At 37.1% G+C, this 21,792-nt stretch overlaps 3 protein-coding genes across 3 annotated transcripts; 1 reads left to right on the top strand and 2 right to left on the bottom strand.

Annotated features, from left to right (window-relative positions):
* Positions 1–15: 15 nt before the first annotated feature.
* pde6b (phosphodiesterase 6B, cGMP-specific, rod, beta) lies at positions 16–6,634 on the bottom strand. Its single transcript, XM_055153611.1, has 23 exons — positions 6,476–6,634; positions 6,018–6,329; positions 5,319–5,471; positions 5,101–5,190; positions 4,876–5,016; positions 4,618–4,692; positions 4,323–4,387; positions 4,147–4,213; positions 3,512–3,559; positions 3,300–3,449; positions 3,079–3,222; positions 2,926–2,991; positions 2,682–2,831; positions 2,503–2,610; positions 2,330–2,439; positions 2,134–2,221; positions 1,928–2,028; positions 1,745–1,852; positions 1,609–1,672; positions 1,450–1,524; positions 1,290–1,373; positions 1,060–1,213; positions 16–945 (listed from the first exon to the last, which is right to left on the bottom strand). The coding sequence occupies exons 1-23, from the start codon at positions 6,632–6,634 to the stop codon at positions 905–907; spliced, it is 2,553 nt and encodes an 850-aa protein (XP_055009586.1). The 3' UTR covers positions 16–904.
* Positions 6,635–10,262: 3,628 nt separating this feature from the next.
* rbp4l (retinol binding protein 4, like) lies at positions 10,263–11,144 on the top strand. The gene is made up of 4 exons (XM_020940263.1): positions 10,263–10,379; positions 10,447–10,583; positions 10,730–10,842; positions 10,921–11,144. Exons 1-4 carry the CDS (start codon positions 10,263–10,265, stop codon positions 11,142–11,144), a joined length of 591 nt encoding a protein of 196 aa, XP_020795922.1.
* Positions 11,145–13,970: 2,826 nt separating this feature from the next.
* Positions 13,971–20,204, bottom strand: si:ch211-243g18.2 (uncharacterized protein LOC559906 homolog). The gene is made up of 10 exons (XM_020940255.2): positions 20,112–20,204; positions 18,543–18,814; positions 18,187–18,312; positions 17,803–17,885; positions 17,493–17,649; positions 15,871–16,035; positions 15,629–15,754; positions 14,621–14,838; positions 14,382–14,407; positions 13,971–14,086 (listed from the first exon to the last, which is right to left on the bottom strand). The coding sequence occupies exons 2-10, from the start codon at positions 18,801–18,803 to the stop codon at positions 13,971–13,973; spliced, it is 1,278 nt and encodes a 425-aa protein (XP_020795914.2). The 5' UTR covers positions 18,804–18,814; positions 20,112–20,204.
* Positions 20,205–21,792: the final 1,588 nt, after the last annotated feature.

Consider the following 21,792-nt stretch of genomic DNA (forward strand, 5'->3'; position numbering starts at 1 on the left):
TTTATTATGGCCAACATTTCACAAGCTAGTGGTCGAAAATACAGTAAAAACATTATTAATAATACAGCAATTCACAGAATCTCCAGTGAGTGTTAAGTAGAAGGTAATCTACCTTAGTTGTTCTACAGTACATGTCATCATTTGAAAGCACATTTTTAAATAGCTGCTAACATAAACTTTATATATTTAATCATTTGAATTTGGAATTATCAATCAAAACGTGTAAAAATTTTAGATGTCAGAAAGCAATATAAAACAGTAGAAAATCTATGTTCCAACTGACTCTGTGGAGTTTAATAAAATAGCACAACTAGCTGGATATTCCTGCACTTTCTGCATGTGCATTTGAGCACATTTCTGATCTGAACTGCCAAAATATCATCATTGGGATCATCCTAAAATATACAGGATACAAATGTTACCAGTCCCTACAAGCACTCGTCACTGACAAATTATAAGTTAGATGACATTGTTTTAATCATTGAAATGTAAACATATGCAGTTATTCAAGTTACAATAAAAATAGGACAGTAAGTTTTAGTAAATAAAGTTCAGTTCAAATAAACAATTGCATTTACATCTGTTTTTTTCTATTACATATACAGTATTGTATTTACAATAAAGGCATCATTTTTAGCTACAGATCAATGTGACTGCTCAAAACCCTGAGCTGATTATCTCACCACTATCTACTTTTTGCTTCTATGGTGCTTAAGCAATCCCACAGTAAATCATAGTTGACTGGAAGATGGTACAGTAGCCTAACATTTTACAATACTGAATGATGATATTAGACCTTTTAGGAAGCTAAAAGCACCTTTAATTTCTTAATTTACATTACTGAATTTATTTCTGGACAGTCAGTTAGAAACAGTTTCTCCTTTAATGATTGTGCTGATGTCCTTTAGCACACAGAACAAGTTTTAGAGCCTCCTGGGTTGTCAGCTGTTAGTCATCCAAGCAGAAAAAAATATTATTAAGCTTGATCACAACTGTTAAATCCAACAGGAATAAGCTAACTGAAATCTATATTATATTGAATAGCAATGATAATAATACCTTTACTGGCAGCAGCAGCCTGTTTAGAAGCCTTTGCATCTTCAATGGCTTTGAGTTTAGCCTCATATTCTTCCTTTTTTGCATTCCACTCTTTTCTGTTGTTCAGGAGACCATCCAACATTGGCTGGATTTGGGGATGGAAGCGAGAAAATTCCTAGAGGAAAAGAATAAATAGAATAACACAGTGCTTTCATGTCTTGAGATACAGATGCATGTGTATTTCACATTACCTTATAGACAAATGTGCAGACAAAATCAATGAAACCACACTGAAGTTTGGGGAGGTCCGCTGATTTAGTCCTATCCATCATTGGCTAGAGAATAACATAAAATTGTTTTGAAAAAGACAACGCTATATTTGAAAATCATATTGGTAAATTGAAATCTTACAATAGGTTGTTGTTCAAGTACTGTTCTTTCCAAGTCACCCTGCTCCCAAAACTCTTCAGCAACAGACAGAGCCACCTAACCGATAAGTCATCTTTACCATTAATAGGCTGCCTTAGCGATTGTTAAACTGTAAACAACATCTATCTTAGGGTTTCTCACCTTACTCTGTACTTCCCATGGTTTGGTAATAGCTGATAGGTCACATGCAGTCATCATCATGGCCCTGAAATAGTTACAGATGGCAAGGTGACAAAAGTGTCTAAATATCTCTACATTTGTAGTGCATTGTACATACATTACAATCTCTTTCCTTGTTGTCTCCAGTGACATGAAGTCCACCCACTTCTTTTCATCCTCATATGTTTTAGACAGGTCCACAATCTTCTGAAACATTGTTCGTTTCCTGAATTGGCAAAGGATTCACATTTATGACCATTTTATATTTGCAAACACATAAATATATTATGTGTCAACTGACTTAAAGTATAAAGCCAGGTCTGTGGCAATAATAGCAATGTCCATGAGATGAATGACATGCTCAGACTGTCGCCTGTTGAGGTTCTGGTAGATATTCAGAGACTGCCAACAATATAAGAGAGAGTATTTCAACATTGTAGAGGATGAGTCTTCTAGAATCAATCAGTCAATCATTCATAAATTTTTTGTCATCGGTTCTCTTCTTACCTCTTGAGACAAAATAAATTTTCCAAACTCTAGATGGTGTCTCTCCAATATGGAGGAGCCATGCAGTTTTGCCAAAGGATTGCCTGACCTGAAAATATTGATTCATATTTTAGACAAAATGTTTTAAGTTTTTTGTTTTTTTTTCTACAATTAGGCTTTATGGTATAGTAACTAAATGATATGGCACAGCACTTACTTGACTTGGTACAAGTTGTTGGTTCCTCTGTGGTCAATATCATGGAGGAATCCTGCTGTTATCATGGCCATTACTTCTAAGTCAGTATAATATCGCTTCAAATTCCCTGTCTGAAAATTATTTGTTTATTGTACAAACATTTAAGAAAATAATGATACTTGGTGGTTTATTACCGTAAGAAGTGTGAACATGGTCTGTCCCACATTGAAGCCATGGCGCCAGTTGTGGTAAGTAATTCTTCTGTAGCCTTTACAAACAGAGTACATGAAACGCACCAGCACCTAAAAAGATATAATATATTTTATAGGTATTAACTTTTACTGTGAAGACCTTTAGATTTTTGGTTGCCTACCTCTTGTGGGACCTGAAACTTCTTGACCACACCAACTTCATAGTACATCTGGACTCCACACTTCACCAGCTCCAACTCAGTGCAGTTAAAATCAGAAAAGTGAAATGCATAGATCTCAAATTTTTTAATCAGTGGCGGCAGATCTTTTTTCTAAAAAGATGAACAGTGAATCCAGTATTCATTTGTATTTTCATGGTTTCAATTGTCAAGCTTCTACATTTTCTGTTTCTTCTTTCTTTCTTACCAGAATTTGTAAAAGTTCTTCCTCTTCACACTCACTGGGCTCACATCCAAAAACTTGCCTGGTATTCTTGGTAAAACATAAATTACATTATGTTTGCCAAAATGGTCATAATTTGATAGTATTTCAAATATTAAGATGTAATAGCATTCTTACAAGTATGTTCTGGATCTCATCATTTCTGCATTTGACATGGTACAGCACCATGTCCTGTGCAATGTCCTTACGGTTTTCTAGCTTGTTCATTTTGTCGTAAGTATCTGTGTTTAAGGCGGACCAGCCCAAAAACTGTGTCAAAGCCTAAAAGAGCATTCAGCAAACTGCATTTATACAGGCAATCTAAAACATGACAAGATATGATTTGATATACTTTTTACCTCCATGAGCTGCTCATCATGATCATCAAAAGGCTTCCCATCTTTCCTGTTGTAGAATGTGGCAACTCCAACAATCTCTTCTTTTTTGTTAACAATTGGCAGTGACAGGACGTTCTTTATAGTCCAACCACTGCCATCAAGGGCCTCAGTCTGAAGGAAGCAAATGTGATTATGATCTTTTTAGTGAATTCTTACCGTGTACAAGATCATACCTGAAACTTAAATGTCTCATCAGCAGCAGCATTCATGATGTTGCAAATCTAATGTAAAAATCAAGATGATAATTAGAAAAAGACCTAACATTAAAATAGTCTTTTAAAGGTCCTATATTACACACATTTGACTCTTGTGAGCTTTTAGCCATGTTGTTATCTCCTCAAAAACATACCTGTAGTTGTGTTTTGTTTAATTCACACATTTGAATAACCCTTTATTATTAGTCTGTCTATATCTCCAAAGCTCAAAATGCTCTGTACCACCTGATGATGTCATGCAGCAATATTTTTCGAGTTAATAGCTACCTTTTACCTTTTTTTTTTTTTTTTTTTTAGGAGAAATTGGCAATTCCATGGTTGAAATTATCCAAAATAATTCCAGTGAAGGTGTATGGAGTTTAAAAACACAGTGGAGCACTTCCTGTATTGTTGCATGACAGTCACAAGGTGAACAGTGTTTTCTGTTTGAGAGAATCACCCATCTTAAATATACAGGGTTTGTGTGTTAAACATGTGTGAATGAAACAAAACAGAACTCCAAGTATGTTTTTGATGAGGAAACAACATCATAACATTGATCACTGATCAAATAGCGTAATATAGGTGCTTTAAGGGATTGATTTCAAACTTACAAGACCACTCTCTGCAACATACGTAGGAAGACCACTGCTCAAAGCCCAGTGGTCCACAGGAGGGTTCCTGATTTAAAAAAGAAAATGTTACCATACAGTACATTGGTGCTTTAGGCATAGTTTCATTCATTTAAGTTAAGATGATGACTACATACATTTTTTAGCTTGTAACTTACGGTATGACTTTGATGTCCTCTTTTCCATGCAGTATGTAGTCAATTACTTTATAAAATATAACTTCCTAAAAGCAAAAACAGATGAGTCTCGCCATAAAAACACAAATCGAATACTTAATTAACTGTTATTTTTTTTTATGTTTCTAATAATTATCCTAGAGTACATGGTAGTATTTGTACAAAATGTGAACTAAATGAAGCTAATGCTGCTTGATAGAGCTTTATAGAGACAAAAAAAGTTTTGACCCTATCAGAGTCTATGTCTGTCTATGATGCATCAATTGTAAATATTTACCCGTCCATCAGGTGTAACAGGTCCAGAGTAAGGTGGCTGCTCTCCCATCAGTACTGGCCAAATATCAAAAAATTCCTAAAGACACAAATATTGAGATTTGTAAAATGTCTAATAATACTCATTATTATTAGACTCCTTATTATTGCTTTTGCAACAATACACTTAGTACCCATTTTCAATACACACTATGCCTCATGTTATGTAGGGAATATTGACTCTGGTAATCTGTTGTTTGTCAAGATGCATGGTCTTATTTACCTTCTCCTTGGTCATATCCAGCAGACCGACTGAGTACCGATCACAGTTAAGGTAGGCTCGAACAGTGTACAAGGCTTTGTGAAACTGTCGCTCAATATCTGTCAGTTCTTCAAAAACCTTGTTCGCAGACCACAGCAGCATCTATGGGAACAATTACCCATATATTAGAAGTTCACAGTTTTATCAGTAATGGCATTACAGTTTTACTGCAATAAATGTACTTACCATTCCTTTACGTGTCTCACAGTTGTGAAGGTAACTCAGATGGAAGATTTTCAAGTTCAAACTAGCAATTTTCAGATACTTTAAAAAAATCTGTTGAGGACAAAACATCTCAAATATAAAACTTAGGTGGGATTAAATCTGAATCTGAGTTGTATTTAGGCATAATAGATTAACAATGCTTTAAAGTGTAAGTGTATGCTGTTGTGCTTGACTCTCACATCTTCATCCTGTTCAGTGAAGTGAGGTCCTGTAGTCTTGTTCAGAGCCATGATCACTGCCACCATGTCTTTTCCATTGAGGATGGGTGTAGCCAAAACGTTGTGAGTCTTATATTCAGTGAGTTCATCCACAAATGAGCTGAAGTACTGGTTCTAAAACAGCATTTATAAAAAAAATTATTTGTTGAGAGTTGACAATAGAATACAAAATGAGCAAACACAGACAAGCAAATAAAACAAATCAGAAAATCTAATCTACAAACTGCTCTTTCTGCAGTATGGGAAATCTGTGTTATTTTTAGCAATATAGTAATTGTTAAGTGAGAAAGAGAGAAGGACATTGACAAATAAATGAGGGCACAACATTTATTTATAAAGTGAACCACGAGGCATCTTCAAGTAGCCTACATATTGATCGGTTTTATAATTCCACTCATAGCTGAGTAAATGCCAGGGATGTCTAATCCAGAGCTGAAGCAATGGCCCATGGGATACTGAAATAAATGGATTATGTCTGATATGGGATTTACACATCCACACATTCAGTGCTACACGTATTAACTCTGACTATAGTTTGTTGGTTAATAAAAGGTCAGCTAATTGTAAATGCCATATCTTTCCTGTGTGTGGCAAACCTTTTAACCTTTTGTATATAGTATAAGAGTACCTGTTCAGTGTGTCAGAAGGTTTGCCTCTTACCTCTGTAACATTTTTGACATTAACTGATTTCTTGGTCTGAGCCACGTGGCCCACTATACCCATGTCCAAGGGATAGACAATCTCTGAGTCTGGAGGAACCACACAGTCATCCAGCTGAGCCTGGGCATTCACATTGAAGAGCCTGGTGGCCAGTTCTCCAACACCGTTCCTCTGTCGGTACATGAACAGGCTGCAGCGGTCAGCATGGATCAGCGCACTGATCCTCTTCAGGAGTGTGAACACAACCTTTTCCATATTAACATTTTCCTGCATGTCTGTAATGATGTCATATAGGATTTGGCTCTCCTCCATCTTAGAAAAAAAGCACAAAGACAGAAAGATCAGTTATCAGTTAATGTTGAAATGCATTTCTTTTCTGATACTCGTGTGTGTGTGCTTGTGAATAACTGTGGTATTTCTAAAGGGGGAAATATTTCAGTTGTTATCATTGCAGTTACCTGAGAAAGTCGCTGAAAACTGTTGAAATCCACCTGGTTTTCTGGAAGTCCTGAGGCCTTTGAGATGAAGTCTGGACTCAACGCCTTGCCAAAATACTCCTTGGCAAATGCAGGATTTCCTTGGAGAAACTTTTCCACATCCTCTTTTTTCACTCCCATGCTGTTGGTGTCTTCTCTTGTTTCCTCAGTAATAAACTTTCAGCTCATCAAACTTTGCTACCTCCAGAGCTCTTCCCTAAAAGTCCAAAAACTCATCTGCATATAACATCAAAATTATACTCCTGTGAATTAAGCAGATATTAGTCCAATTACTGGGGGAATACAGCGATTGCCCCCTGGTGTGCTGAGTGGACTGAGTGAAAGAGAACCTTAAGGAGCAGGTGGAGTCTGACAATCCCTTTGTCATCAGGGGATAGTGCTGAAGGTTAGCACTGATCTACCTAGCTAAACATGTCAGCTGATCATTTAGCAGGCTGCAGGATATTGTTAACAATGGGACTATGCCCTAGCACTTAGCATGTCTGTCCTAACTCAGGGAATACATGAGTGAAGAGATACTACTAATACTATCAAATACAACAGGGTACATGATGAACTTGCCTTGCCTGTTACCATACCCATTTCCAGTTATCCCTGTGGATCATGGACATCTCGATTGTGCCTAGGCTGTGCACTTTCTAAGGTCCTCTTGTATTGGCCAGAAGATATGGTCAATAAGTAGAAGTGACTATGGCTATGCCAGTGATTCTCAACCTGGGGATAGGTGCCCCCATGAAAGTTGTGAAAGGATTGGTGGTCCCCAGTCCAGATGATATGGGGAAAAATTTAAAAGGGATGCAATTGACTTAAACAAGGTTTGATCTCCTTAAAATGCAGTGGTAATTGTATAAATTCCTTTGTTTGCCTAGCCCATGCTTTTCAGTGTGCCATGTGGACAGACAGATTAATTTAATTTGGATGGCTAAAAGTTGCTACACTGTTACATATTTTTAGTATTTTAAAGTAAGAGTTTCAAACTGCCTATTTGTGTAAGCTTATTTATTATTTAAGTATTCTTTGTGTCTTCAAGTTGTTGTTTTTTTGTTTTTTGTTTTGCCCTAACCAGTCTGGGGAGAAGTCTAATTTAAGGCTTCATAAATACCTTGACCAAAAGGTCAGATAGATAATCTGCTTCAACTATAATACATAAGAGTGTTCGTGAGTGAGCTAGTCAGTGTTGTAGAGAGAGGAGAAGATCGTTACTACAATGCCACAAATAGATCACACGCTACATTTTACAGTTTATCTTGAAATTGTAGTTTTATTGCATTGCTGCAATAACTTTCAAACCCGCAAGAGGGTGGTATAACCTGGAGAATGCAATAGAGCAGAGTTGAAAATGTAGCTTATCATGGATCTATAATAACTCAAAACAACACGTGGGGTTTACTACACTACTTTAAGCCTACATGATCTTAACTCAAATGTGTGTGTGGGACATAGACTGCATATATAATCCTATATCTTTATCTTTATACAGTCTATGGTGTGGGGGGTCGGTGGGTGGGTCACAGACACATGTAAGATGTTAGCGTTTAGCCAAAAAAAAAAAAAAATAAAAATTTTAGCGTTTAGCCTACCTGTTTTTGGTGCTGTGAAGATCTGGTGAGCGCCATCGAGATTCAAGATCATCCTTCATCGTGATGAAGATCACACACGCCTATGATGGCGAAGCTGTCCAAGATAAGAGGCTAGTGTTTTTTAGGCCATAGAATATGGTTTAGGCCTACTTGAAATGTAATGTAGACTTCATCTTATCGTAGAAATGTAGAAATGTAATTGTTGTTTAATAATAAGATAATTTGAGATAGAGACCAGAAAAAGTGAAAAGACTGTAAGATTACTGTAGGTTGTTTTATTTTTAATAGGCTGATTTTTAGAGGACTTTGAGATTTTTATTTTTTTTTATTATGAGCATTGAGCAATATATTCAAATCACTAAAGTCTCAACAGAATGTAGCCCTAACTGGAAAATGTAAAAATGGGCAAGGTACAAACCCAAGGCCACCGACTGAATATATTAAAAGTCCTTTATTACATGGAGTGACGCCAACACATTTCGACCAGCAACCTTCTGTTGTTACCTAGAGTTGTCTTTTGTTTCATTCATACATGTTTGAGTAATCCTATATTATTAGCCTGTCTGCATCTTCTTTTGCTAGTGCAAAAGTGTGTCTATTATCTGTTGATTTAAGGTCAGTTTTTTTACTTCATTGATGAAACACTCAGATCTTGAGGCCCCTGTCTTTAACCATAATGTCAATGAACAGGTCTACAGACCATACAAGTAGAGTATTACTATTAAATCATAACATCAACAGACTGATAAATATAGTTGGAGATTTGACTAATTGGAGATCTCAGGTTTTGAGGGTGGTGCTATTTATGTCTGGGATTAGAAAGCAGCACAGACAGTGGAAAAAATAGATGGGCTGTCTGGCATGGACCATGCTCTATGTCCAGACTGGAGAGTGACAGGGATTAATCCACTAAGATACTGACTTTGTAAATAACTATTACATCAATTAGTAGTTGTAATTCACTGGTAATACTATCAGCTGAGGTTTAAATGCACTGTGTTTCCCACAGGTTTCTATTGTGACTATGGTGGCACAGAGGATAAACCATTTAATTTATTTAATTTAGTAAAAAGTGAACAATTAACAATTTGGTGTAAACGAGCCACTTAATGCCTCTTTTAGTATTAAGTTACTACCTTGTTGTCTTAATATGATTTATGATTTTCCTGCAGGGTTTTACATTTGATTGCTGAAACCTCAAATGTTTGATAGAAGGACAGTAGCCTATGTTAAGTTATTATTAGTAATATATGTATATTAATACATGTACATATTTTTGTTCACACATTCACACTCTTCAAAAGTCTTCCCTCCAAGTTCATGCCAGGGACATTTCAGGACATTTGAGGTGTAAACACTGTAGCTCAGGCATTTAATCTATGTATCTGCACTTAAATTCACATTTAGTTGTTAGAGAAGTGGATAGATAACACAAACAACAGTTTCAATAGTTGCTTATTATTCCTTTTTGCTCATGATTGAGGGATTACTGTGCTTTGGCACCAGCATGGCACGTGGCATGTTACCCTTAATGTTCTTATCAGGAACATTCCTTCTTTTCCCCCACAAGATGGGTCTACAAACAAAAAAATCTTTCTTTAAAACCATTTTCATGTTACAAATGCAATTTGGTCCACTCTGCTCACAATATTTGTGAATTGTCCTGATCTTGTAAACATTTTCTACTATTCTTGCTACTAGTCAGTTACATAAAGAACTAATTGTTTTTATCGTAAGTCTTGGGCAGGTTTGAAAGTAGAAGCCAGATTAGAGTAAGGATTTCAACCCAACAGGATTACTTTTAGATTTAAGCACCTTATTTAGTCCCAAGCAATGAAAATCAGCCGTAAGCTTGTCTGTGCAGAGTGTATATAAAGACACAAGCGCACAAGACGACCACACTGTGTCTGAACCTTTCGTCTCTTAACCAACAAGGTAAGATCTAAGATGGATTTTCTTTATACATTATTAAATCTTAGTGTTTTGAAAGGGAACATTTATTTCTTTGCAGTTACTGAAATTCTTTGTAAAAGTTTGATTCTATTTGTCAATTTGTCAATCAATTATTGTGGTAAAATTAGCTAAAAATATATAATTTTTAAATTTACTTTTTAAACATTACATTTATATTCTTTCTCTGTGAATTAAAATATTGTATTTCTAACAGAATGACTTCATCAAAACTGCCTCTGCTGCTGGTGCTGCTGGCCTGTGTGGAGTACAGCCTGTCTGCCTCTTGTGTTGTTGACAGCTTTAACGTCAAAGAGGATTTTGACCCAAAAAGAGTGAGTCAATAAAAACATTCCTCAAATCAATTGTTCAGCATGGTGAGTGGTTGTGTTTGCCCTGTAGTATGCAGGTAAATGGTACGCTCTGCAGAAGAAGGATCCTGAGGGTCTGTTCCTTCAGGACAACATCTCTGCTGAGTACACGATTGATGATGATGGAAGCATGACTGCCTCCTCCAAAGGTCGGGTAACTCTCTTTGGGTGAGTTTCAAGTGTAAACATTTACTTTTAAGGAGTAAAAATACAGTACAATTATTTACCTGCTCAGTTTCTCACTGATCTCAATGGTCAGCTTTTTAGTCTTTTTTTCTTTGTTTTTAATACATAGGTATGTCCTTCTTTTTCAGTTTCTGGGTTGTGTGCGCTGATATGGCTGCTCAGTACTCTGTCCCTGACCCTGAAACCCCTGGTAAGATGTTTATGAACTACCAGGGACTGGCCAGCTACTTGTCCAGCGGAGGTCAGTAATGATCTTTCTTTTATTGCTTTTAAAGCCTGTTGCTCTTTGAATGACTAACACATGCATATTTCACAACAGGTGACAACTACTGGGTGATCGACACTGACTATGATAACTATGCTATCACCTATGCCTGCCGTACCCTCAAAGAGGATGGCTCCTGCGATGATGGATATGCCCTGGTCTTCTCCAGGAACCCCCGTGGCCTGCCCCCTGCCATCCAGCGTGTTGTCCGCCAGAAACAGGAAGACATATGCATGGCTGGGCAGTTCCAGCCTGTGCTGCAGTCTGGAGCCTGCTAAACAATTTAAACACCAAGAGCTGTGGAGGCCTGCTAGCCACAGTCTGTAGGCACTGCAGCAGTGAGAATGACAAGAGTGAATGAGACCTTTTGTATGTGTGAGTGAAAACTCAATTACCTGCTTTACTGTGGACAGCTGGGGTTCCTTATGACTCATGACTGTCATTTTACTTACTGTAATATCAAAATGTAAGATCTGGCTGTTGTTGTTTAATTTGGGGTCAATAAATTACATATTTTTTATAATTGAATATGCGTATTAAAGTATAATTGGACTTTCTTATTTGTGACTGGACACAAAACAGCCAAGCACCACACAACGTTTACAAAGCGCCTATGGGCTTACAGTGGTCTGATGTGTTACCACCACCTTACCTGTTAGGATACCTAACAGGTGATGCCCCATTCAGTTTTATAAATCTTAAATTTTGTTTTATTTATTTGCAATGCCTAAAGTAAATGTACAATAAAATTCTTCAATATTACACAGCATTTAGAGTGCATAATGATTGAATAACAATTTGTAGTACTGCTTTGTGGGTGGAGTGCGCCAATGACTATATGTGTTTAATCAGACTCAGGCACATGTTTGCGGGACAAGGTGCACCATGCTAATGCTAAAGCTGTAGTTTGTCTGTAAATATGCTTTGGTCTGATGGGATTAGCTCAGCTCACTAAAGTGACCAAAAGTATTTAGTTTTTTAGACTACAGGCACTAGGTACTTTTTAAATATAAATAAATAAATAAATATATATAATCAGAATTTTATCATTTTAAAAATGATGTTGCCAGTCGGGAAAAAAAAAACATAACACATATAACTAGTAACAAAAATATAATTAGGTATGCACAGTAAAGTCAAAGTACCAAGAAGGAAATACAATTAGAAAGCAATATGTTTGGCATGAAACACAGAGATCTAAGTTTATGAGAATCTCAGAATGCAGTGGCAGTCCAGACTAATGACCTAAGTCACATGATTTATGGAGGGGAAGCACATAATCAAAGCCATTGTATTTGAATTTGCAGACTTAGCGCTCGGAAGATGAGATTTCCTTTAAAATGTCACAGGGAAACATGCTAACGCCACACTCCTCTGTTGTAAACTGCTGTGATTACACTAATGATCTGTCTTTATCTCTCATATATTCTTGACTTGGGTTCACTTGGTAGCTATGGGTGGTATTTGACAGGACTTTGTTTTTGAAACATAACAAGGCTGTGTAATCCCATAATCTGTCTGTCTGCTCTTTGTTTTTCTCATTTTTGCACCAACCACTGTCATTTGAAACTAGACACAAAACACATTGTGGTTATTCTGTACAGCGATGGACAGGTGATGGACAGGTAGCATTTCCTTTGTTAAATAGACCACATTAAAACATTCTGCACCTTTCGTATGAATGAAGCTTTAGGTCCTAACAGACCAGCCTGTGTATTAGACTCTGTAGCCTGCAGGTAAGGGTTCAGATTCAGAACAGGAGAACACAGTCTGAAGACTGGCAGCTGCTCACTCATCTGCATCAGACCCTCTCAATTGTAAAAATACTTTGGGTTTCTCTGAGTGGCCCTTTGCTACACAGTGACCCCAGCCCTAAAGGTCATGACCCTAAATTACAGGGTGAACAAAATTCAGACTAAGGATAATCTTCTGTGACTATGAGTGTTTAGGTACAAGCCATTCATTAAAGGGGCAGCAGTTCAACTCTGTCCATAGTTCTCCAATCTTAGAATTTTTCTGTACACTCTCTTTTGTATCCACTCTCTACGAGTATTAATCCTGCTCTAGGACTGCAATGGCAGTCGAATTAATCAGTTATTGAGCAGAGAAGAGGCATTAGTCAATCACATTGGCATTTAGTGATTCTGATCCATTCATCCATTTTGTTCCGCTTATCCAGGGCCGGATTGCGGGGGCAGCTTTCTAAGCAAGGACTCCCAGACTTTCTTCACCCCAGACACCTCTTCCAGCTCCTCTAGGAGGGCGCCGAGACACTCCCAGGCTAGCTGAGAGACATAGTCCCTCCAGTGTGTCCTGAGTCTTGCGTGGGGCCTCCTTCTGGTGAGACATGCCCAGAACATCTTCCAAGGATCCAGATGCCTCCTCCAGGAGTAACCTTGTGCAGTGATTACATTTTCGTGTGAAAATGATTTATTCAATGCATTTTCTTGCATGCATTTTACAAGAAAATGTAAAACTAGACATAACACTATAATTTATCATGTTTAAAGGTAACAAAACATGTATCGTATTGTGTGTCCGATAATATTACTAATTAGTTCAATATTTTGTGATATTTTAACTGAAGACATGTATTAAGTAAGACAGCCTCCAGAGAGATGTACTTTGCTTTTTGAGATTAACCTTAGTATTATCCTTCCTTAAAGTGACTAACACATTTTAATATTGTACCAGTAAGTTCCATTATGCTTATAATATTTCAAACTAGTATTTAATTTACAAATAAAAACTGCAAGTGATTGGAATTTAAGTTATTTTTATTCAAGGTACCAACACAAAACTATTAACTTTTAAAATGACCACGTAAAGCCTATTGGTTATGATAAACTAAAGTAATCATACCACAGTATATCATGGTAGTACATGTAGTAAAAGTTGATCCATTATATTTTTGTTCCAAAGTTGTACAAGTTTCTGTACATAAATAAAGCACATGTATTTTAGTAACACAACTTTGAAGGAAAAACACAAAATTATAACGTTCTTAAAACAACATACATACAACAACAAGGTTTAATTCTGTTGCAAATGTGTTTTGTATAAGACCTCAGCTGACTTATCTAACATTGTCTGTTAAATATATTCTACTTCTTAGTCTCCTCAATTTGTTCCACCTCACTAGACTCATCCACCACTTTTCCATTAACCATTGTTTGTGTCACGACCTTCACAATCTTCCTGGTACGAACATCAGGCTCCTCTGCAAAACAAGGAAGTTAGTTAGGACATATGAATGTTATGGTGGATAATCAATTCCAAAATATAGAAAAAAGTACTTCCTCTCCAAAGCCTCCCAAGCCTTATGTAATTATGTAATTACATAATTTTATGTAATTACATAATTACATAAAATTATGTAATTTTAATTATAGCTATACAATTTTATATACATCCTGTCAACTTGTATATTTTACAACCATAAAAACATTATTTGAGCTAAACATATTAAAGCACTAAGCAGAGTTCACCTCTACCTTTACAGGATAGGTACTCACTTTTAGGGGGTGGAACTTCCTTCATCCTATCCAAAAAAAAAAACAGCACACTTAAAAAGTTTGAAATATTAAATCAATAAAACATTTAATTATTAAATGTCATCATGAATAAATACCAAAAGTGTTTATATAACGCACGAAGATTAGGTCTAGACTCAATACATAAATTAGTGTTTTTATTTTGCTTTTATAGAAAAAGAATAATGATCAGTAATATCTTCCTATGGACAGTCACTCACGTCTCCTCTCCTTCCAACAGGCGCCTGTAGGTGGCGATCTCCATCTCCAGATTCTGCTTGATGCGCAGCAGTTGTTCGTAGTCAGTTTTGGTGCGCTGCATTTCCAGTCGGAGCTGAGAAAGATCGTCCTCCAGCTGGGTCAGAGTGGACTGCAGACGCTCCATCTCAGAGGAGTACTTCTGACCCGCGTCACCCAGGTTCCCCTCAAGAGCTGCAATCTAAACAAACACCAGATCAACTTTTTATTAAAGCTGTCCTCATACTGGCACATGGCGCCTATGACAGATTTTCATGTTAAGTTGTGTTTCATGTTAACCTCACAAATAAGAATGATTTTTTTTTTTTTTTAAAAGAAGAAAAGCTAGGTAATATTGTTAGTAAAATCTTAAATACAATGATGTTAACTATATTTTTGTGAAATGGGTGATCTATCCTTTTATATTTCATAACCTGGTCTCACATGAGCAGCAAGGATGAGCATTCTTCTTTGTTTTCCCATTGAAACTAAACCATAAAAACCCTGATGAAATGAAAATGACTTCCCAAAGTATTTTTATCTCATTATATGTGACATAACAGGACCTTGGCATCCAAAACAAACCATATCAGTGTGTGCATCATCCCTGTACAATTTAGGAACTCTATCGTGCCTGTGTTTGGATGAGTTATCAGTGTGGGAGAGCCTGTTTACTGTCAACAAGGGATTACAAGACAGAAACAGATTGAGAGTTTTCTCCCATAAATGATAGCAACAGGGAAGAAATTTGAACTGCAAATGATGACAGTCATCACTCTCACCAGGTTTAAATCACCAGCCAATTGTCTATGCAACACACTGAAATTTTGTTATTACATTTTCAAGTAATAATTTTTTTTAACAAATTCCCTCTTGGTCATTTCTCAAAACTGAGCATTATTGTGTTAGCTTAAAAACTTGACACGAGACTTAAACTACTGGTAAAATTGTTCTGTACTAACAGATAATTGGTGACTACATTTTGTTCTTACCTGTTTGTGTAGGCTTTCCAGCTCCACCTCCAGAGTCTGTAGGAAGCGCTGCCTCTCAGTCAGTTCGCACTGGGCCCCTCTCAGAGCCTCGTTGCTCTCCTTCACCTCATTCTGCACTGTATCCAGCTAGTGCCAACACAACACAATGCAGTATCTGAATAACTTAAGGATGACTGCTACAGCAACAGGATTGACACACTAGATGCATGTGAGCATATAATGTTGTATCATGTATATCTGACCTTCTTGCGGTACCATTGCTCGGCCTGTTCCTTGTTCTTCTTGACAATTCCTTCATACTGATTGCGCAGGTCGGACAGAATAGTGCCCAGCTCTGGTCCTCGAGCTGTGTCCACCTCCACATTCACCTCATCTCTGGCTATGCGAGACCTCATTTGTTCCATCTCCTACAAAAAAAAAAAAAAAAAAAAAAACAGGCATTTGAAATAAGCTTTATACTAGTTTATAGCATGGTATGGCTTTCTACTTTATAGCAGTTAGTTAGTTTAGCTAGCTTGTAGGAGCAATGAAATACATTATACATAATACATTTTTAGAGTCATTGCATTACGCAGTAATGAAAGCGACACAGTGAAGTAGGCTAAAGCAGGTGCATATATGTATATGTATATATGTACATATGTACATATATATAAAATAGGTGTGATCCCAAAAGTTTCTTGCTTTTCAAATTAAAATGATTCAGGATGCATTTTTCACAACTTCAGGAAAATATGTCTTGAACAGAAAAATAAAACATGTGGCTGATTAGGCTAGCTTTCTGCTGAATGTGCAGAACACATGTCCTGATGAACATTTGTATAAACCCTACACCATGTGGTGGCTTGAAGGATGTGGTGATCTTTTCATTATTTAGACCGTTTCCATCAATAGTTAATGGTAGCGAGCTCAGTTTACCCCTGGCCTTTTGGCTCCCCCACATTGAGTCGGTCCATGGGTCGGGCACACTCTGTGCTTCTCTTTCACTCTCTCTTTGTGACAGATGTTATGTCATGTCTCAGTGTTATAGGATCTGGTTTATAGGCTATGCATGGTTCTCCCTTTGGTTTATAGTTAGGTATATAGTTAAACTACACGTATGCATACGGTTATGCACAGTGGTGGAAACTTGTGCAGAAACTGTATACATGGGAAACACACTGAGATCCAATTTCTCTTCTAATCCCAAAGGTGCTGTTTTGTTTGAAAAAGAAGTCAAGCTATACATTTAGAAGCGCTGACATACATTTTATAGAAGGAATAGAAACAAAGTGGTGCATAAGGACTGTGTATCTACAAGCATTCCCCAGTACGGTGACATGTTTAGAAATAATAGAAACAAGATGATGGATGTGATAGGAGGTTTTGACCTTCTTTATCAATGAATAGAACGGAAGCGCAGCCTATAACTCAGCACATTCTATAAATTGGATTGATGACAATGAAGTCTATTAAAGTTTTAGTTGAAATTTAGAGACAGAATTAGCCTACAGTAAAAAAGCAATGAATATATACATTAGAAATATAATATATAAAGAAATACATAATTCAATAGTACTATAACTTCTCTTTTGTATCTCTTTGTAGATCTTGACATGTAAGGCATTGTCAATTGTCACACAGAGAAAATGTCTTTGGTGTATTTTACCCCCAGAGGACAGTAGACAGAACGCCTCACACCAGCTGATTGGACAGAGCCTTCAGGTGTCGGAAACCAGATCTCTTTTGTTGGTAGTAACTCTAAGGCCACTCCCCCCACTCCCCTCCCACTCTGCTCGACTCTGTAAAGGACCTCTTGAGTGCCTCTAAGTGGGTCAGGTAGATATCTAGTTCTGGATAAATGTGAAAGAGGTGATTGGCTGACCTCCTCGTGGTTTTTCTTGAGGAAGTAGAGCTCCTCCTTCAGGCTGTCCAGGTCTCCTCTAAGGCTGGCGATGATCTGCTCGTGGTCTGTTTTGGCCTTTTTCAGAGCCACACAATCTCGCTCCACAGACTGACACATCACCAGCTCAGTCTCCCACCTCAAAAGTTAACAATGTAATGAGTTTCTATGGCACTGTTATCAGTCTCCAATCAATACAATCTATTCCCCTCACAACAAGTTTCTCATTATTCATGAAAGCACTACTATAAACCTTACTGTGTTACCTAGTCAGTGTAATAATTGAACTTACTTGATTCTGAAGTCGTCCGCAGCCAGTTTGGCATTATCAATCTCTAACATGAGACGGGCATTTTCCAAGGTCTTCTTCCTCACCTGACAAATATTAACACAGTCAGAGGGAGAAAAGAAACATTTCAACAGTGCCCTCTTTGTCTTTATAGTATCAGTATAAAATGTGCCTAATACAGTACTATTCAATACAATATTATATTCTGATTAAGATGTCATTGTCCAGTTTGAGAAGTATAGACATAAGTTGATGAATATTGGTATTTCAAAGAGATTATATTTGTTGTGGTCATTTCAGATAAAAATGGTGCATTATTGAATGTCATAATCTCAAAAATTCATGTTGATAATGTTATCTTCCTGTATGATTTTTCTAGATGCATACCTCCTGTTCAACAGCATGAGCCTGAGCCATCATGGAGTCGAGGTCGTGACCTTTAGGGATGCGGTCGAGCATCAGCTGTTTGATCTTACTCTCCAGGTCTGCATTGGAGCGTTCCAGAGTACGCACCTGTACAGGACAGAGCAAAAAGGGGTAAGTGATGTATGAATGTGTCTATGAATGGTTTCTTGACGTGAAGCTCCAATTGCCCAATGGAAATAGATAAGCATTTAGTATTGAAAGATACACATATTTAAAAGCTCAAACTGTTCTTGTTTGGTGTTAAGAAATCCTAGTCTCTAAACCTGATACCCCTGTGGCCTATTTGGCTGTCTTTAAATAGTTTTACAGTGTGAGACCTTGTCCAGGTAGCTGGCCAGGCGATTGTTCAGACTCTGCATGGCCTCCTTCTCATTGGTGCTGTTGCCATGGAGTCCATTTAGCTGAAGGCTGATTGGGCCGTTTAAATCTTGGCCAATGGAAGCTGAACGGGTCAGTGGGCTGGCAGTGAAGGAGACTGAGGCTCTGGAGCGGGCACGTCCGGTGTCCATCAGAGAGCGACAGGAGAAGGAGGGCTGGCGGGTCACAGAGAAGTTCCTCATGGACATGCTGGAGGCCATGATGGAGCTGCCTTAGGGGATAAGAGGGATGAACAGCACTCGGTCACATGCTTGTCTCTTTGATGTTATTGCTTTGCTAGGACTGTTCCACAGTATTGTATTCCACTTATCTATCTCCATCTCTAAACAGGTTTTGCCACCAGGCCAAGTTATAGATTATATCTATGGACAGGCAACTCCATTCGAATGTAGGTTTTTCAAGGTATTTTTGAGCAATCAAACACCTTTAATTTAATACATGCATATAGACAGAACTTAAATGTCATACTGTGGAATATTCCAACCAAAAAATAAATAAATCTCCACTAGAAAAGCAGCTACATAGTGTACCACTTTGTCTGAACCTCCACACCTGTACTTTACATCTTAGAAGATAATACTCTCACTACTTCCTAACAGATAAAACCTATAAGGAGATGAATAGAGTGTTAGAATAACAGCTGTTAAATGTATTAGACCACTTCTGAAACATGAGGGGATGATTGTTGAAATAGCAAATGCCATAACCAGAATACATCACTTCAAAAGCCAGACAACTCGACCACGATTGTAATTTAGAGCTAGTGTTACATGGCTGAGGAAAAGCTCTTTTGCAGCTCTTGAATAAATGCATTTTATTCTAGCAGACGTACAAGCAGCCCCTATTAATCTGGACCCATAAATCCCACTGAGATGAGAAAAGTTGTCTTCAAATGAGTGTATGGCTGACTAGTGACAATTGAATATCTTAAAAGAGCAACATAAGGTCAAACATTCAAATGTCTCCATGCCAAAGATGTACTATACAATTAAGTAAACAGTTTAAGCAATGTCTGACACCCATTCATTCTGTGTTTATCAGTGAACCATGTCTGTCCCTTAGTGCATGTCGCTGTGTGTCCCATTGGCAGATTAGCGGTCAAGGGAACCTCTCTGTCTGGATGTTACCTGATCCTCACTGCAACGTTCCCACAACACTACAAAGGACCCTACACTAGACAGGCGCTCGTTGTTCACATGAAAGATAAGACTTGGGAAATGATTGGAAAAATGTTTCAAAGTGGATGCCAGGGATACAGGGAGTGAGAGAGGCGGACGTGAGCTTGATATCTCAATCCATGATGCATTATCTGAAGGGTAGATGTGATGACGGTAAATGTGAACAAGAATATGTATGTTCATAAGATTTTAAAAAAACACATAAAAAAACACCCAGTGCACCTTTAGTACTCCTTTCTACTTACTATCTAACACTGAACATGAAATTATTCAAATTTGTGTAGGATCATAATAATGTCAACAAATGAACAACAAATGAATCTAACTCACCACTTTCGTCTTTAGTTGCAGGTGATGTGGGATCCAGAGGAATGCAGCGGGTTCTGTGCTGCTGATGGGACAGGTGAGGCTTTATGCAGGTGTACAGGAGAAGGGAGGAGCCTGCGCTCAAAGAAGGTAGGTCTAAAGAGCACTCAACTGTTTAACACAGATCACAGTGTAGTTTCAAAGCAAACATATATTTACATAACAAAACATGTTTTATTTATCATGTTACATTGACATTAATATATAAAATTCCATGTGCTAAACAGTTTGCCCTCAAATATTGAACATATTCTCTAAAATCTTAAATTGTAAAGATGCAAATAACCCAAGGCACTCACCGGTCAAAATAAAAAGCCTTTATTAATTTACGGCATGCCTTAATGGACAACTTACAAAGTCCTGACACATTAAGCCTATGTCTTTCCTCAGGGGACAAACAGCTGGGCGCTCCTTTTGAAACCTTTTTATGTTGTTAAATTGTGTTGTGTTTAAAGTAAACACAAATTTGCAACTAATATATATATATATATATATATATATATATATATATATATATATATATATATATATATATATATATATATATATATATATATATATATATATATATATATATATATATATATATATATGACAATAACTATACTATAACTGCTAACATTATTTAAAGTGAAATCAGGGCTTTTAATTTCAAACTAAAAATGTCATTTTCCCTTACAATTAAAAATGCAGCCTGCTGCCCCATTTATTACAGTGCAGCATTTGGTCTCATATTTCATTTTATATAAATATCTTATAATCAGCAGCAGTGGCCCATTCAGTAGCTCTCTGGATGCCTCCTGTCTGATTGTCACTCATTCCCCTGCAACCTGAGCCTCTTGCTACCTGTTAGGCATGAAATATTCAACAGACAAAGAAAACTGACTGCTTTAAAAGAGCTTTAGTGATGTGGGTTCAGTGATGTGGGTTTAAGTGTGAGAGAATAGGGTTAATAAGGTTAGGGTTCATAACACTTTTGTTGGAAATGTTGCAAGAAGTTTATGTTCTTACTTTGGTAACAGAAATAGCCTAGAGCAATTGTGTTGGAAGAAATGCTGCAAGACAGTATGTTAATGATAATGAGGTCAAATGTTTGACAAGGACAAACATAAGAGAAACATTTCATGCAATTTTCTCATTGTTCTGACAAATAAAGTTTGCCATATCAACAAGACATTCAATGATGTCGTTTTAGATTGTATTATAATATTCAAATGTAGGTGAACTGAGAATGTCTGTGACTGTTGCAAATGAGTGCTTTGCATTTTACACACTGCTAACATAGTTTCTCCAATTTCATCTATTTTTATTGGATAAAAATACTTTTTTTTTTTGCATATAATCAGTGTCAGGTATACTACATGTAATTTTATCTTGAAACTTATTTCTTAACCCACCCACCCCAACTCTCTCATTTACCATAGAAAAAAAAAGACAAATCAAATAAACTAGTGGAGCAAGTATCAAAACAGCCTTTGCACACTTTCAGTCAATACTGGTTTCAGTGGGCTGCTTTATCTGTAATCTAGCTCCCCTTAGGGGTACTCAGCAGTAAATACAACTTTGAGGACGCTATAACTTGAGCATTGATTCCAGAAGAGGGCAGCAACAACCCACAGCACTCTTTTTTTGTGGTTATTCCAAG

The sequence above is a fragment of the Boleophthalmus pectinirostris genome, unplaced genomic scaffold (genome assembly GCF_026225935.1).
Source record: "Boleophthalmus pectinirostris isolate CB_2022bp ecotype Guang Dong unplaced genomic scaffold, ASM2622593v1 HiC_scaffold_18, whole genome shotgun sequence".
NCBI classification, from domain to species: domain Eukaryota; kingdom Metazoa; phylum Chordata; class Actinopteri; order Gobiiformes; family Gobiidae; genus Boleophthalmus; species Boleophthalmus pectinirostris.